The following is a 17901-nucleotide window of genomic DNA, read 5'->3' on the forward strand; positions in this document are numbered from 1 at the left end:
TTAAGCCTTATAGAGGGTGTGTATGTGTTATTTGTAGTAGACTTAAGGTATGAATATCCAAATTACAGCAAGATCCGTTATTCAGAAAACCCCAGGTCCCGAGCATTCTGGATAACAGGTCCCATAACTGTTGTAATGTCTAATAAAATGAGGGTCACATACCTTGTAGGCTCAAGGTCTTTAGTCTGAACTCTGTTCCGTACAATATAACAAAGCAGTGAGCCTGCTCCAACCTCACAGTCGGATCCTCTTGGTACTGGTCAAAATCTCTTGAGTTCTTGCTAGCTCGAATCTCCTTAATTTCCCGGATATCCACTAGGGAATAAAAAACAGAATGGGAAGATGGGGTGTTTATATGCACACTGAAGATTACCCTTACAGGTCAATTATAGGGATGCACCCAATCCACTATTTTGGATTCGGCTGAAGCCCCCAATTCATCGCGAAAGATTTGGACAAATACTGAATCCAAATCCTAATTTGCATATGGAAATTAGGAGTGGAAAGGGTAAACATTTTTTATTTTCTTGTTTTGTGACAAAAAGTCATGCAATTTCCCTTCCTGCCCTTAATTTGCATATGCAAATTAGGATTTGGATTCGCTTTGGCTGGGCAGAAGGATTCGGCCGAATCCCGCTGAAAAAGGCCGAATCCTGGATTTGGTGCAAGCCTAGTCAATTAGAATGCATATGTGAGACTATGGGGCAAATTCACTAAGCGCCGAAGTGCCGAACGCTAGCGTTACTTCGCTAGCGTTTGGCATTTTCGTTACTGCGCAAATTCACTAACGAACGCTGGCGTAGTTTCGCTAGTGTTACTTCGCACCCTTACGCCTGGCGACGTTTCGCTAGCGACATAACTACGCAAATTCACTAACGCGCGCAGTGTACTGAACGCTACCTTTTACGCTAGACTTCCTTCGCCACCTCAGACCAGGCGAAGCGCAATAGAGTAGATAGGGATTGCTTCAAAAAAAGTCAAAATTTTTTCTAAGTCCCAAAAAACGCTGGCGTGTTTTTTTTACATTATGGGTGATAGGCTGAAAAAGATCGAAAAATTTTTTGGGGCTCCCCTCCTTCCCCCCTACATTTCCTGACTCATGGCAACTTACCTAGACAGTGGGCACATGTGTAGGGCAAAATAAAATTTTTATTTGATGTTTTGAAGGTTTTCTAGAGATTTGTAGTGCTGATTCGTATTCCTCCATTGAAATTTGAATTTGGCGCTGTATGCAAATTAGCCTTCGCTAGCGTAACTTCGCTTTACTTAGCGAATCAACGCTAGCGCAACTTCGCAACCTTACGCTACCCCTGAGCGCAACTTCGGATTTTAGTGAATTTGCGAAGCGCTGGCGAAACTACACCTGGCGAAGTGCGGCGAAGTTACGCCTGGCGCAACTACGAATCTTAGTGAATTTGCCCCCTATGACTCTCAGGATTTTACATTTTCCCAGAACTGACGCCTTTTTTGTTTTTGTACAGGCAACTGTGGTTTATCCATTATCAAGACTCCTAAAAAATGATTTGGACACTGAAACTCTGGTTCTACTGGACCCACATTCAATATGGTCTCCTTTGTTGCCAAAGTCTTAACAGCGATTGAGGCACTGCACACCAGAAGTCTACCAAACTGGAATTTGTTTCCGATTTTTTCATTTCCTTTAGGGATGCACGGAATCCAGGATTCGGTTCGGGATTCGGCCAGGATTCGCCCTTTTACAGCAGGATTCGGCTGAGAACTTGTGCCTGGTCAAACAAATCAGAATGCTCATTTGCATATTTAAACTAGGGACGGGAAGGAAAATCACTTGGCTTTTCATCACAAAACAAGTAAGTAAAAAACGTTTTCCCTCCCCTAATTTGCACATGCAAATTAGGATTTGGTTCAGTATTCGGCCGAATCTTTCACAAAGGATTCAGGGTTTCGCCGAATCCCAAATAGTGGATTTGTTGCGTCCCTAATTTCCTTAAAGGACCTAACATACATTCTGATATTTCATAACTGGAATGTGGATGAACTAAATGCAGCCAGCTGCCACCAGTGTTATCAGCAGAAAATGGACTTTGTACATTACATTGAATCATCTGTTACTTCTATATAGGGATGCACCGAATCCAGGATTCGGTTCGGGATTCGGCCTTTTTCAGAAGGATTCGGATACGCCCAAATCTTTCTGCCTGGCCGAACCAAATCCGAATCCTAATTTGCATATGCAAATTAGGATTGGGTTTGGCCGAATCCAAAAAAGTGGATTCGGTGCATCCCTACTTCTATACATATATCAGCTATTGCAAGTTAAATTGCCATTAGTGTTACAAAAAAGATTATTATTGGAGGAATGGAGAATAAGACTCTTTGTAGGGTTTTTTTTTATTTATTTAATAAATAATCAAACATCTGAGTCTGGTAAACATTTGGGTTTATTTGAACTGAAGAAAAATTCTAAAATTCACATTCAAAATATTTTTTAGGGATGCACCGAATCCCGAAAGATTTCCCTAAGATTTTTGGGCGAATCCAAATCCTAATTTGCATAAGCAAATCAGAAAAGGGGGAAAGAGAATTGCTTGTGTTTTTTTCTTCCATATGTGATGAAAAGTCAGAATCAGAATCCTGCTGAAAAAGGCCAAATCCTGGATTCGGTGCAACCCTATTTTGTTTTATAGCTATTAGCATAGGTATTCACTTCTACGAAGTAAAATCCTGCAGGGTTAATACAAGTATATGTGCAAAGCAACACCAACATATATTTTCAGAATATTCACATATTTTAGGGTGAACCATTTATATAAAGCCATTTCCCAGCAGCTCTGCTTGCACTAAATAAATAACCTATATGTTTGCAGCTTAGGCAGTTGGGAGTGGTTTGACTGTGACTGACATGCTAAACTGACACGGGAAGTGGTTATAGGTTAATCTATATACTATATAGCAGATGCTGTGTGTGTTTTTATTCTACCACCTCAGCACCTCACTCATTTTGTACAAGAAGTCTATAATATACCAAGGCTGACTGGGCCCCCATGCCCCACTAACCTTGAGAAACATGATCAGTTTCACATGCAATAAAGAGTGTCACTGACATAACGCACAAATTATGAGCACTGGTGCCAATTATGCCCAATCAATTATGGCCCCAAGCATCACCCACAACTTCTGATTGAGTTCCCACCAGCAGAGCCAAAGCTGCTCACTGATATGTCAATGTGTGGCTCATATATGTCAAGTGTGGTTCATGCTGGGCCTCAATTGGTGCCAGGTTCCTGCACCTGCATTTCTTACATACACCCTTCCTCCAGGTCTTCACCCTATATCGCCTAAAGACCAATTCGTTAGCTTATCTGTCCATGTATAGGGCTTCAAACGGGTCTTCCCGATCAATATCTTGCCACGATATCGATCAGGAAGGTTTCATTTTTCCGGCAACCGACTCGACGGAGCCCATTGCTCCTAGGGCCGAATGATCGGGTTACACCAATATAGCCCTGCCGTTGGTGGGCATATCGGGGAAATCCCTCTGTGTATCGCCAGCTTTACACTCCTTGCCTATACACTGGAGGCTGACTTGACAATGTTTTCCATCCATATTCATAGGATGCTGTTGCTACATTATCCCCATTTTTATAAATCCTGTGTTATCAGGAACAAATTCACTAACCTCCAGAAATTCGCCAGGACAACTCTAATTCACTAAAATGCAAAGTTGCGTCCAGGGCGCCGAACAATGGCGAACTTTCGCTAGTGTTGATTCGGCAAGTGAAGCGAAATTGCGCTAGCGTTGGCTAATTTGCATACGGCGGGAAGTAAAATTTCAATGGACGAATATGTTGCAGCAAATACATTGCACTGCGGGGTGCCCGGCAGCGCGTCCAGCGCCAGGGCCAGCCCCCCTCTAGTTACGTCACTGCCAGTGCCTGTTAGTAAATCGGCAAAGTCCCGAAATGACATCACACTGGTGAATTTTCACCAGCGTTAGTCACTTCACCCTTTAGTAGATTTACCCCTTAGTTGTTCAGATTGAATTTATGTAGTTTATTGGTTTTATTGTCACATAATCAGGTGAGACTTGCCTGGCAGGGGCCTGTATACTCTATGCTATGGGGCTCTTTTTGTGCGTGCAGTGCGGTACTGTTTTTCCTAGCATTAATGTCACACTTTCCTTCCTGTAAAAACAGCAGCAAAGTAGGAGTAGCAGATCTCAAGGTTTCTATTGTTTGTACCACGATTGCACTTGCAAACCAGAAACAAATTGATAGGGCCATATTGATTCCCATCATTTTAGAGACTAAAGGTAATGGCACATGGGAGGGATAATTTACAAGCATACGTAAGTGATAAATAGCACAAGTGCACAATTCATTCTTAGACTTGGATCAGTCTACTATTAAAAAAGTTTGCTATGAGCAGCTGCACTTGAGCTATTTAGCACCTATGTTTGTAAATCAGTCCAAGGGATGTTGAGTACATTACTAAACATGATTTTGTTTCCATTGAAAAGGAGCAGTGCCAGTTGCCTTCCACCACACTGTAACATTCTTAGTCAATAATTATCTGTGCAGAATGACTCCATATATATATATATATATATATATATAATACAAAAAATACACCGCACTCCAGGGGCTTGTGAAAATGCAAAAAGATGTGGTTTATTCAACGTTTCGGCTACCAAACCGGAGCCGTCATCAGGAGCAAAAGAAATTAACACACAGAGTGAAGCGCTTTAAAAGCAGTTAAAATTGGCGCCAAAATCAAAATATAGTGACATCATCAAGTGGTGCCCAAATACAAATGTCAAAATTACGTGTAAAAAATACCAAACTTTAGTTATAGTGTGATCATATAAAAAACTATTAAAAGCATCATAACAGAGTATGCGTGGTTATTTGTGACTTCATATGGTGTAAATATCAAGTGTTAATGTTTAAAAGTGATATACTATACCACTGATCTCTGGCTGGGCTGGATCGCAGACATAGGATCGAGCTGATATGATGTATTGAAAGTACCGCAGTGAGACTACGAGAGTGATGTTGATAACCTGAAACGCTACAAAGTAGTGTATCATCGCGGCTGTCAGTCCCGGAACTCTATGATCTCGGCTACAATTGTAACACATTTCCTACTAGGCACGCCCCTCTCCCTTCAACTGACTGTCAGTACGTTCACGTTCTGTTGCTCTAGTCAGGGGAGGGGGAAGCAGTGAAGATTGGAGCGTGGGGGTTAACCAGTTCAGTGCTAGCTTACCACAGCTAGCCCAAATGTTTGAAAAACCTCAAGTCTGCGTCAATCAGGTATTATCCCGATTGCACCGCCGGACTATCAATGAGGGTAAAACCACAATATAATAAAAACTCCATAGAGATAATTCTAGGATGGTTTCTTATCACTCGCTTAAATGTGCCGGTCAGGGTGTCACACTGCAGTAGCCTCTCATCAAGAGTTTTAAAGGGACTTACCGTGTCGCTCAACCTAAGTCATCTGATCAGCATCTCGTCCATTTCACACATAACGGACTTTACAGCTCAGTACCATTGTTGCTATCCACACTCAGACTGTAACAGTGTCTAAAAATGGAAAAATTAAAAAGCAGATTAAAAACAAACACCAAGTGTCGGATTATAACCATGTAAATATTTAAATATTCACTCATAGCGTCATTAGAGTACTCTATAACTAAGGCATCAATATATAACATTCAATACATGGAATGATGACGTGGCCTTATGAATTACTATAGCATTTATCTATATTCTCTTATATGTCTATTGCAGCTAAATTACCAGGTCCTGTAATAGGGAGAGTTATCGAAAAATATATTATCCCAAATGAAACTGTATTTAATAGAAAGATGACATAGGTAAAGTCTCATTGAGTCCTCTTGGGGCCAATGTATCCAAGAGGTAAATCCACCGGGATTCGTGTTGCAGTAGGATTTTATCTCTATCGCCACCTCTAGGTAATTTGGGTATGTGGTCTATGATCATGTGCCTGAACTGCGGAAGGGTATGTTTTTGTCTCAGCCAGTGTCTCGCCACAGGTTGGTCAGCCTTTCCAGAATTGAGTGCCAACCTGATGGCACTCCTGTGATTGTTCATCCTTTCTCGATAGGTGGTAGCCGCTTTGCCCACATAATATAGACCACAAGGGCACCACACTATATATACCACATGATCAGAAGTGCACGTGACTCTGTGTCTTATATCAAATTTCCTTCCATTCCTGGGATGTGTGAAATATTGACCCTGCGACATCCCACTACACGTGCAGCAGCCGGCACATTTAAAACATCCCTTCTTCAAAGGAGTTTTAAGCCATGTTGTTTGCTTGTTGGTGGTTTCTACAACATTTTTTTTGACCAGTATATCTCCAAGGTTACGGCCCCTCCTATAGGCAAAAAGTGGTTGTTTGATATCTGAAAAAGGTAAGTCTCGATAATTTCTAATGATTTCCCACCTCTGCTTAACCTTTTCATTTAGGTACATCGACTTGTCAGTCCATTCTGTAGTAAAAATAACATCCACAGGTGCCTTATCTTTGATATTAGTGTCTTGCAACAAAGTTTGTTGTGTCCAGTGTTTGGCTTTCTCGAGTTGTTCTTGTACCAAAGTATTGGAGTAGCCTCTCTCCAAGAATTGTTTAGTTAATGATGCCAATTGTAGATCTGCGGTTTCTCTGTCGGAGTTATTCCTAATGACCCGTAAAAACTGGGAATATAGGACCCCTCGGGCCATATGGGGGGGATGGTGGGTTCTAGCATTGATGAGACTGTTCTTATCTGTCGGTTTGGTGTACAATGTGGTACCCAACCCTCTACCATCTTTATATATAGTGACGTCTAAATAATTGATACTCTTTTTATCATATGTAATTGACAGTCTGATAGGTGAATCTATCTCATTTAGTGCTATATGAAAATCTTTCAATTCCTCCTCTGTGCCTGTCCATATTAGCAGCAAATCGTCAATATACCGTTTATATAAATATATATGTTCTCGTCCCTTTGGTAAAAGAATGTTGCATTCATATTGCTCCATAAAGATGTTGGCAAATGAAGGGGCCACATTGGACCCCATTGCCGTCCCTGCTATTTGTTGGAAAAACTCTCCATTAAAGATGAAATAATTGTGGGACAAAATAATGTCCAACAAATCCACCAAAAAATCAACAGGGGGCATACCTGTATGGGCACGACTCAACGCATTACGGCAAGCAATGACCCCTAGATCCAATGGGATAACAGTGTATAAACTGGTGACGTCCATAGTCACCAGCCAACAGTCATCTGGTAGAGACAGGTCTTTTAAGATTCTCAACAAGTGTGTCGTATCTTTAATATAAGAATCCATTTTCTGTACATAGGGCTGTAAGAAATAATCAAGGTAAATGGCAACTGGTTGAAAAAGTGACCCACAAGCCGATATTATCGGCCGACCAGGTGGGGTCGAAAGTGACTTGTGGATCTTCGGCAATGTATACATAAATGGGATCTTGGGGTGATTAGTAATCAAATACGCCACCGTTGTCTCATCAATCCAGCCAGCAAATTTTGCTGAGTGTATTAATGTGTCAAGTTTCCTTTTAAAAATGTCTGTGGGATCCCTCTTTAGTCTCATATATGTCTTAGTATCAGATAATTGTGTATTAATCTCTGAAATGTAGTATGCTTTATCTAAAATTACTACTGCGCCTCCCTTATCTGCCTGCCGGATTATGATGTCCTGGTTGTTTTTTAATGAATTCATGGCCAATCTTTCTGCTCTATTTAAGTTGAAATGCAATTTGTTTTTAGAATTTTTTAACTTTTGTACATCGTTACTCAGCAGTTGTGCAAACGTGGAAATAGAGGGGGCAGTATTAGAGGGATCAAAAGTACTTTTGTTTTTAAAGGGTACAATCTCGCCCGACGTTCTATCCTTATCCTTATAGAAATCTTTTAATTTCAATATTCGTTTGAATTTATGTATATCTTTATAGAATTCAAATGGCTCATTAACGTTAGTGGGAACAAATTTCAAACCCTTGTTCAATAGACTTCTCTCACTCGATGTTAGTGTATAGTGTGTCAGGTTAACCACTAAATCCTTGTTTTCACTCTGCGTGGTGGCCTGCCTCCTATTTTTCTGTCCTCCCCTTCTGGTTCTACCACCTTTCGCCCCGCGGTATCTACAGGGGTCTGCTGGGTATTCCCTAAAAAAGGACGGGGTTGGCCACTCAGAGCTCCCAAATCAGAATCCGACGAGTCACCAGAGCTATCTACAGTGTTCAAGGATTGTGGTTTGTATCTACGGGTAAACTTTCTAGGCTTTTCCTCTGATAAACCTACCAACCATCTATAGACTCTCTTCTGTCGATAGTCCTCTCTCACTACCTGTAATTTCCTTTCTTTAAAGTCAACAAGTTCTTGTCGGTATTTAGATAAATTGGTATCTATGTTTTTAATCCAATCAACGGTCTTATCCTGTGTCAGTGTGTTCAGCGACTCAGTCTCAAAAGTCACAATCTCAGTCTGTAGATTTTTTAACTCCTTTCCAACAAATTCAACAACTAACAGTAACAAACTAACAGTTACTGTTAGTTGTTGAATTTGTTGGAAAGGAGTTAAAAAATCTACAGACTGAGATTGTGACTTTTGAGACTGAGTCGCTGAACACACTGACACAGGATAAGACCGTTGATTGGATTAAAAACATAGATACCAATTTATCTAAATACCGACAAGAACTTGTTGACTTTAAAGAAAGGAAATTACAGGTAGTGAGAGAGGACTATCGACAGAAGAGAGTCTATAGATGGTTGGTAGGTTTATCAGAGGAAAAGCCTAGAAAGTTTACCCGTAGATACAAACCACAATCCTTGAACACTGTAGATAGCTCTGGTGACTCGTCGGATTCTGATTTGGGAGCTCTGAGTGGCCAACCCCGTCCTTTTTTAGGGAATACCCAGCAGACCCCTGTAGATACCGCGGGGCGAAAGGTGGTAGAACCAGAAGGGGAGGACAGAAAAATAGGAGGCAGGCCACCACGCAGAGTGAAAACAAGGATTTAGTGGTTAACCTGACACACTATACACTAACATCGAGTGAGAGAAGTCTATTGAACAAGGGTTTGAAATTTGTTCCCACTAACGTTAATGAGCCATTTGAATTCTATAAAGATATACATAAATTCAAACGAATATTGAAATTAAAAGATTTCTATAAGGATAAGGATAGAACGTCGGGCGAGATTGTACCCTTTAAAAACAAAAGTACTTTTGATCCCTCTAATACTGCCCCCTCTATTTCCACGTTTGCACAACTGCTGAGTAACGATGTACAAAAGTTAAAAAATTCTAAAAACAAATTGCATTTCAACTTAAATAGAGCAGAAAGATTGGCCATGAATTCATTAAAAAACAACCAGGACATCATAATCCGGCAGGCAGATAAGGGAGGCGCAGTAGTAATTTTAGATAAAGCATACTACATTTCAGAGATTAATACACAATTATCTGATACTAAGACATATATGAGACTAAAGAGGGATCCCACAGACATTTTTAAAAGGAAACTTGACACATTAATACACTCAGCAAAATTTGCTGGCTGGATTGATGAGACAACGGTGGCGTATTTGATTACTAATCACCCCAAGATCCCATTTATGTATACATTGCCGAAGATCCACAAGTCACTTTCGACCCCACCTGGTCGGCCGATAATATCGGCTTGTGGGTCACTTTTTCAACCAGTTGCCATTTACCTTGATTATTTCTTACAGCCCTATGTACAGAAAATGGATTCTTATATTAAAGATACGACACACTTGTTGAGAATCTTAAAAGACCTGTCTCTACCAGATGACTGTTGGCTGGTGACTATGGACGTCACCAGTTTATACACTGTTATCCCATTGGATCTAGGGGTCATTGCTTGCCGTAATGCGTTGAGTCGTGCCCATACAGGTATGCCCCCTGTTGATTTTTTGGTGGATTTGTTGGACATTATTTTGTCCCACAATTATTTCATCTTTAATGGAGAGTTTTTCCAACAAATAGCAGGGACGGCAATGGGGTCCAATGTGGCCCCTTCATTTGCCAACATCTTTATGGAGCAATATGAATGCAACATTCTTTTACCAAAGGGACGAGAACATATATATTTATATAAACGGTATATTGACGATTTGCTGCTAATATGGACAGGCACAGAGGAGGAATTGAAAGATTTTCATATAGCACTAAATGAGATAGATTCACCTATCAGACTGTCAATTACATATGATAAAAAGAGTATCAATTATTTAGACGTCACTATATATAAAGATGGTAGAGGGTTGGGTACCACATTGTACACCAAACCGACAGATAAGAACAGTCTCATCAATGCTAGAACCCACCATCCCCCCCATATGGCCCGAGGGGTCCTATATTCCCAGTTTTTACGGGTCATTAGGAATAACTCCGACAGAGAAACCGCAGATCTACAATTGGCATCATTAACTAAACAATTCTTGGAGAGAGGCTACTCCAATACTTTGGTACAAGAACAACTCGAGAAAGCCAAACACTGGACACAACAAACTTTGTTGCAAGACACTAATATCAAAGATAAGGCACCTGTGGATGTTATTTTTACTACAGAATGGACTGACAAGTCGATGTACCTAAAAGAAAAGGTTAAGCAGAGGTGGGAAATCATTAGAAATGATCGAGACTTACCTTTTTCAGATATCAAACAACCACTTTTTGCCTATAGGAGGGGCCGTAACCTTGGAGATATACTGGTCAAAAAAAATGTTGTAGAAACCACCAACAAGCAAACAACATGTCTTAAAACTCCTTTGAAGAAGGGATGTTTTAAATGTGCCGGCTGCTGCACGTGTAGTGGGATGTCGCAGGGTCAATATTTCACACATCCCAGGAATGGAAGGAAATTTGATATAAGACACAGAGTCACGTGCACTTCTGATCATGTGGTATATATAGTGTGGTGCCCTTGTGGTCTATATTATGTGGGCAAAGCGGCTACCACCTATCGAGAAAGGATGAACAATCACAGGAGTGCCATCAGGTTGGCACTCAATTCTGGAAAGGCTGACCAACCTGTGGCGAGACACTGGCTGAGACAAAAACATACCCTTCCGCAGTTCAGGCACATGATCATAGACCACATACCCAAATTACCTAGAGGTGGCGATAGAGATAAAATCCTACTGCAACACGAATCCCGGTGGATTTACCTCTTGGATACATTGGCCCCAAGAGGACTCAATGAGACTTTACCTATGTCATCTTTCTATTAAATACAGTTTCATTTGGGATAATATATTTTTCGATAACTCTCCCTATTACAGGACCTGGTAATTTAGCTGCAATAGACATATAAGAGAATATAGATAAATGCTATAGTAATTCATAAGGCCACGTCATCATTCCATGTATTGAATGTTATATATTGATGCCTTAGTTATAGAGTACTCTAATGACGCTATGAGTGAATATTTAAATATTTACATGGTTATAATCCGACACTTGGTGTTTGTTTTTAATCTGCTTTTTAATTTTTCCATTTTTAGACACTGTTACAGTCTGAGTGTGGATAGCAACAATGGTACTGAGCTGTAAAGTCCGTTATGTGTGAAATGGACGAGATGCTGATCAGATGACTTAGGTTGAGCGACACGGTAAGTCCCTTTAAAACTCTTGATGAGAGGCTACTGCAGTGTGACACCCTGACCGGCACATTTAAGCGAGTGATAAGAAACCATCCTAGAATTATCTCTATGGAGTTTTTATTATATTGTGGTTTTACCCTCATTGATAGTCCGGCGGTGCAATCGGGATAATACCTGATTGACGCAGACTTGAGGTTTTTCAAACATTTGGGCTAGCTGTGGTAAGCTAGCACTGAACTGGTTAACCCCCACGCTCCAATCTTCACTGCTTCCCCCTCCCCTGACTAGAGCAACAGAACGTGAACGTACTGACAGTCAGTTGAAGGGAGAGGGGCGTGCCTAGTAGGAAATGTGTTACAATTGTAGCCGAGATCATAGAGTTCCGGGACTGACAGCCGCGATGATACACTACTTTGTAGCGTTTCAGGTTATCAACATCACTCTCGTAGTCTCACTGCGGTACTTTCAATACATCATATCAGCTCGATCCTATGTCTGCGATCCAGCCCAGCCAGAGATCAGTGGTATAGTATATCACTTTTAAACATTAACACTTGATATTTACACCATATGAAGTCACAAATAACCACGCATACTCTGTTATGATGCTTTTAATAGTTTTTTATATGATCACACTATAACTAAAGTTTGGTATTTTTTACACGTAATTTTGACATTTGTATTTGGGCACCACTTGATGATGTCACTATATTTTGATTTTGGCGCCAATTTTAACTGCTTTTAAAGCGCTTCACTCTGTGTGTTAATTTCTTTTGCTCCTGATGACGGCTCCGGTTTGGTAGCCGAAACGTTGAATAAACCACATCTTTTTGCATTTTCACAAGCCCCTGGAGTGCGGTGTATTTTTTGTATTATGTGATTATCCCTCACCTGCACCCGGGCAGATGCTATTTGGTTTTGTGTGCACCATTCCCTCTAGTTTTCTATATATATATATATATATATATATATATATATATATATATATATATATATATATATATATATATATATATATGTATATATGTATATATGTATATATGTATATGTATGTGTAATTGTATATAATTATATGTACTGGAGAATGGAATTACAAAAATATTAGAACGTGCTGGTCAAACCCCAATGCACTACAGTTGATATCTTAATGATTATTGCCTGTAATTATAATCCAAACATGTCATTTTGCATTTTCCAAATGAGATGGCCAACGGGCTGCTTTCTACACTGCAGAGAGAGGGCATCAAACTCTTCTGCAATTTTAAGATGAACCCACACACATCCCGAGAGCACATGTATGTAGTAGCAAATGCAGGAGAGCTGCTTTAGGAGAGGCGCACCCCCAATGTTGTGGTACCTGTGACCCTGCAAGCATGGATTGCACTACTGTACATATAACTACCACCATGCCCCTGATCTACCCTGGGGTTTTTATGCATTTTCATTCACCAACAATAAGAGATTACAGGAGATGGTTTTTGGATGACACCCGAAGTGCCCGAGATCTAAGGCAGTGGTTGTTGGACTTTTTTCAGTTCAGGTCCCCATCATTTTGTCATAGCTCCCCTTAGGTTACACATATAGTGTATCAACTATTGAGCCCTAGTTCCAAAAATATCAAGGGCAGCAAATAAGTCACCCAAAAACTTATCCTAATAGACCTTCAAGCTGAACATTCATGTGTATAATAGGGAAGCAAACACACATCCTCCTTAAAAGTAACCCTAACTGACTCGCCTTCAGGCTGAACCCCGCTGCCAGGATAATGTTTAAGCATCAGTCACAAAGTTGAAGTTACGCAGGGGTTGAATATTCCAACAAGACAATGACCCTAAACACACTTGGAAATCCACAAAGGCATTTATGCAGAGGGAGAAGTACAATATTCTGGAATGGCTGTCACAGTTCCCCGACTTAAATATCATGGAAAATCTATGGGATGATGTGAAGCAGACTGTCCATGCTCGGTAGCCATCGCATTTAACTAAACTGGAGAGATTTTGTATGGACGAATGGTCAAAATTACCGCCATCCAGAATCCAGACACCCATTAAAGGCTATAGGAGGCGTCTAGAGGCTGTTATATTTGCAAAAGGAGACTCAACTAAGTATTGATGTCATATCTCTGATGGGGTGCCCAAATTTATGCACTAGTCTAATTTTGTTATGATGCATATTTTACATTAATCCAATAAACGTAATGTCACTGCTGAAATTCTACTGTTTCCATAAGGCATGTTCTATATTAAAAGGAAATTGCTACTTTGAAAGCTCAGCCAATAATAAACAAAACTCCAAAGAATTAAGAGGGGTTTCCAAACTTTTTCATGACTGTAATATAGTAGTGTTCTGAAAACACTTCCTTTTTTTAACAACGGAAACCTCTGTTTCTTGCCATTTCTTGAGCCAAACAGAGCAACAGGTAAACTAAAGCTACTCCATGTTAGGTCCTTGTGAGGTAGATAGTTAGATTACCACTGAGCAGATAAATACCCTACACCACGGATTCCTGCTCACAAAAAAGTCACAGCAAATGGAAAAGGGAGGGTATCGTATAATTATAAACAAATTGTCCACCTCGCAGACAAATCATGGCGTAGCTTGCGTTCCCCTGTTTAGCACAAGAAAAACCATAGATTTCTTGTGATTAAACAATAAGTTGTTTAGCATCATTTTTTTTGAAGCAAAACATCATGTTTCACAATTAAGGTGGAGAGTGTTGGACAAAGTGGTGCTGCTCCCTAAAGGTGGTGATAGATTAAAAATGTTGCTACAAAAATTGAAAATTTGTATTCTTACCTGAAATTTTCTTTTTCTTTAGTCCGGAAGGCAGCACATATGGGTTAACTTGGATTTGTTCTCCCCCTGGCAGGACAGAATTAGCATAATTTATTAATTAACAAGCCTATAAGTACACCTACCTTCCCCCTTGCAATTCGTGTTTATTAAAAAGCTCCATAAGTATACACAACCACAGAAAAAACTTTTTAAATGCTGAATATTTATTGGGAGGGAAGTCTGTGCTGCCTTCCGGACTAAAGAAAAAGAAAATTTCAGGTAAGAATACAAATTTTCAATTTTCTTTGCGTCCTCCAGGCAGCACATAACGGGACTTAGCAAGCTAAATTCAAAGGGAGGGAAAATAATTAAAGAGCTGCTTGAATAATTCGTCTGCCAAAGGCTGCATCTTGTGAGGCTGTTACATCCAATCTATAGAACTTTGTGAAAGTATGGATGTTGCTCCATGTAGCAGCTCTGCAAATGTCTTCTGTAGAAACTGAAGATTTTTCTGCCCATGATGTGGAGACTGCTCTGACAGAGTGTGCCTTAATTGGTACAGGGGGCTGTAGATTTGCTGCTGAGTAGGCAGAAGCTATGGTATTCTTTACCCAAGAAGCTAAGGTTGGTCTGGAAGCCTTCAGACCTTTTCTTTTTCCTGAAAAAAGGACAAATAGATGTTCTGATTGCCTGAAGGATTTTGATCTGTCCAGGTAAATTAATAAACATCTGTGAACATCCAAAAATTAAAGCTTTTTGTCTTCCGATTCAGTATTTTGGAACTTTGGTAAGACAATCTGTGCATTTATATTTTGAGAAGTAGGAACTTTTGGTTGAAAGAAAGGTAAAGTCCTCAAAACCACTTTATCTGGAAAGAAAATAGTATAAGGGGTTACAGCCGCCAGAGCCTGTAATTCCCCAACTCTTCTTGCTGATGTCAGGGCTACCAAAAAGGTAATTTTCCAAGACAGAAATTTTAAACTAATTTCTTCCAAAGGTTCAAAGGGGTCTTCACATAGAGCTGACAGGACAATGTTTAAATCCCAAGGAGGCATTATGGATTTTATTCGTGGTCTGATTTTTGAAATGGCTTTTACAAAACGCTTAATAATAGGATCAGATGACAGGTTGCAATTTAATCCTGCTGACAAGGCACAGAGTTGAACCTTGAGTGTGCTTGGTTTGAGACCTTTTTCGAACCCTTCTTGAAGGAACTGCAAAATTACTGAAGTAGAAGATTGATCTTGTAGTATCTGTTTTTCTTTTTTCCATTTTTGAAAAACCTTCCATATTCTTCTATAGCTGTTAGAAGTGGATTCTTTCCTGGACTGCATTAATGTATTAATTACTTCTTGAGAAAGACCTTGCTTTTTTAAATTCTCTCTGTCAACCTCCAGGCTGTCAGGTTCAGCCGAGATATGTCCGGGAACAACATCTTCCCCTGTAACAACAGATCCTTCCTGAATGGGAGTTTCCAATAATCTTTCCTGGACAGGTTCATCAGGTCCGAGAACCACGTTCTCCTCGGCCAGAAAGGGGCTATCATGACAACAGATGACTTCTCTTCTCTGATCTTTTGAAGGACTCTTTGGATCATAGGAAGAGGAGGAAAAATATATGCTAGATTGAAGTCCCATGGGATGGTCATCGCATCTAGAAAGTCTGGGTTGTCTTGCTTGTTCAGTGAACAGAAACAATTCACCTTCCTGTTGTTCCTTGTTGCCATCAGATCCACTTGTGGGAGACCCCACTTCTGGACCAACCTCTGGAATGTTTCCTGATTCAGTTCCCACTCTCCCTGGTTTATCTTTTTCCTGCTGAGGTAATCCGCCAGGACATTGTCTGAGCCTTTTATGTGGACAGCTCTGAGAAGACACAGATTGTTCTCTGCCCATAACATCAACTTGTGACATTCCTTCTTCAGAAGAGGAGCCCTGGTGCCCCCTTGCTTGTTTATGTAACAGACCGCCGAATAATTGTCTGATTTTACAAGGACTTCCTTCCCCTTCAGAGGAACTTGGAATTTCTGAAGAGCTATCCGAACAGTTTTTAGCTCTTTGAAGTTCGAAGACTGTTTTCCTTCCCAAAAAGTCCAGCTGCCTTGAATCACTTTGTTCTTCAAATGGGCTCCCCAACCTTTGGCAGAAGCATCTGTGGTCAGAATGTTGAATCTTGGGATTTTGAAGGATTTCCCCTGGGACAACATTTGTGGATTGATCCACCACCTCAATTCTTTTATGAGTTTCCCTGTGACTTTGAAAGATGCGTCCAGAGAATCCTGCTCCTTGTTCCATTGATGTAGAATTTCCATCTGTAATGGACGCATGTGTGCTTTCGCCCAATTCACTGCCTCTATGGATGATGTCATCAACCCCAATACCTTCATGGCTTGACGAATTGATAACGACGAGGCTCTGCACATCTTCCTGATTTCTCCACATAGATGTTGAGCTTTCTCCTGAGGAAGAAAGACTTTCATATGTACCGTATCTAGGATGAGACCTAAATATCTGACTGATGTACTTGGATGCAAATTTGATTTTTTTACGTTTATAATCCATCCATGTTCCCTGAGAAGAGACAAGGTCAGGTTCAAGTGTTCTGTCATTTGACTTAGGGATGATGCTTTCAGCAACCAATCGTCCAAGTACGGTACTACGAAGACTCCTTGTTGTCTCAAGGCTGCTGCAAGAACCACAATAACCTTTGTAAACACCCTCGGAGCTGAGGTAAGGCCGAATGGGAGAGCTCTGAATTGAAGATGAAGAAGAGATGGACCCACATAAACTGCTATTCTGAGAAATTTCCTGCTTTCTATGTGAACGGGAACATGGAGATACGCATCTCTCAAGTCTATTGTTACCATAAGGTCTCCTTCTTGTAGAATACCTATTGCAGACTTTATGTTTTCCATGCGAAACTTTTCCTTTTTTATGAATTTGTTTAGATATTTTAAATCTATAATGAGGCGGAGCCTCCCGTCCGTCTTTTCTACAAAGAACACATGGGAATAAACCCCTTTTCCCATTTCCGAGAAAGGAACAGGTTCTAAAACCCTTTCTTTTAAGAGTTTTTGGATTTCCTCCTCCAAGAGACCCCTTTTGTCTGGGTCTGATTTTCTTTCGTTTATGCAGAATTTTTGATGAGGAACCTTGTGAAAGGCAATAAAATAACCTTTTTCGATAATGCTTAGGACCCATGTATCTGAGGTGGTTGCTTTCCATACAGGAAGAAACGAAGACAGCCTTCCTCCTACAAGGTCCTGACTTCTGGCGTCATAACTCAGAAGGTTTTTTTTCCTGGAGCTTCTTTCTTCTGTGAAAAATCTTTAGTGAACCCTCTTCCTCTGAAGTTTCGAGCTCTGTTGTGGTCTCTTCCTCTGTCCATGCTTCTGAATCTAAACTGTCTGTGGGATGAGGAAGGAGGCGATGATCTTCTGGATGAGGATCGAAAAAAAGACTTTCTC

General features: G+C 40.5%; 2 protein-coding genes across 17 annotated transcripts in view; one reads left to right on the forward strand and one right to left on the reverse strand.

Moving 5' to 3' along the window:
- The window catches only part of LOC108702811 (phosphatidylinositol glycan anchor biosynthesis class U protein), a 149474-nt gene that overhangs the window by 57065 nt on the left and 74508 nt on the right, over positions 1 to 17901 (forward strand). For 12 of the 13 annotated variants that reach the window (XR_005960850.1, XR_005960846.1, XR_005960849.1 and 9 more), the window contains one exon: positions 1482 to 1829. The gene's annotated coding sequence lies outside the window, so the exon portion shown is untranslated. Of the gene's footprint in view, positions 1 to 1481; positions 1830 to 11760; positions 12182 to 17901 lie in introns of those variants that run through there. The other variant, XR_005960851.1, reaches the window with a different exon arrangement.
- LOC108702812 (1-phosphatidylinositol 4,5-bisphosphate phosphodiesterase gamma-1-like) overlaps positions 1 to 17901 on the reverse strand; it is a 51826-nt gene that overhangs the window by 18945 nt on the left and 14980 nt on the right. For 2 of the 4 annotated variants that reach the window (XM_041561065.1, XM_041561066.1), the window contains exons 1-2: positions 4945 to 5365; positions 163 to 315 (exon numbers count right to left, since the gene is read on the reverse strand). Coding sequence is in view for 1 of the 4 variants with exons in the window: in XM_041561066.1 (XP_041417000.1) it covers positions 163 to 315; positions 4945 to 5119 (328 nt within the window). In the remaining 3 variants the exon portion in view is untranslated. Of the gene's footprint in view, positions 1 to 162; positions 316 to 4944; positions 5366 to 17901 lie in introns of those variants that run through there. The other 2 variants (XM_041561067.1, XM_041561064.1) reach the window with 1 other exon arrangement.

The sequence above is a fragment of the Xenopus laevis genome, chromosome 4S (assembly GCF_017654675.1).
Source record: "Xenopus laevis strain J_2021 chromosome 4S, Xenopus_laevis_v10.1, whole genome shotgun sequence".
Taxonomy (NCBI): Eukaryota; Metazoa; Chordata; class Amphibia; order Anura; family Pipidae; genus Xenopus; species Xenopus laevis.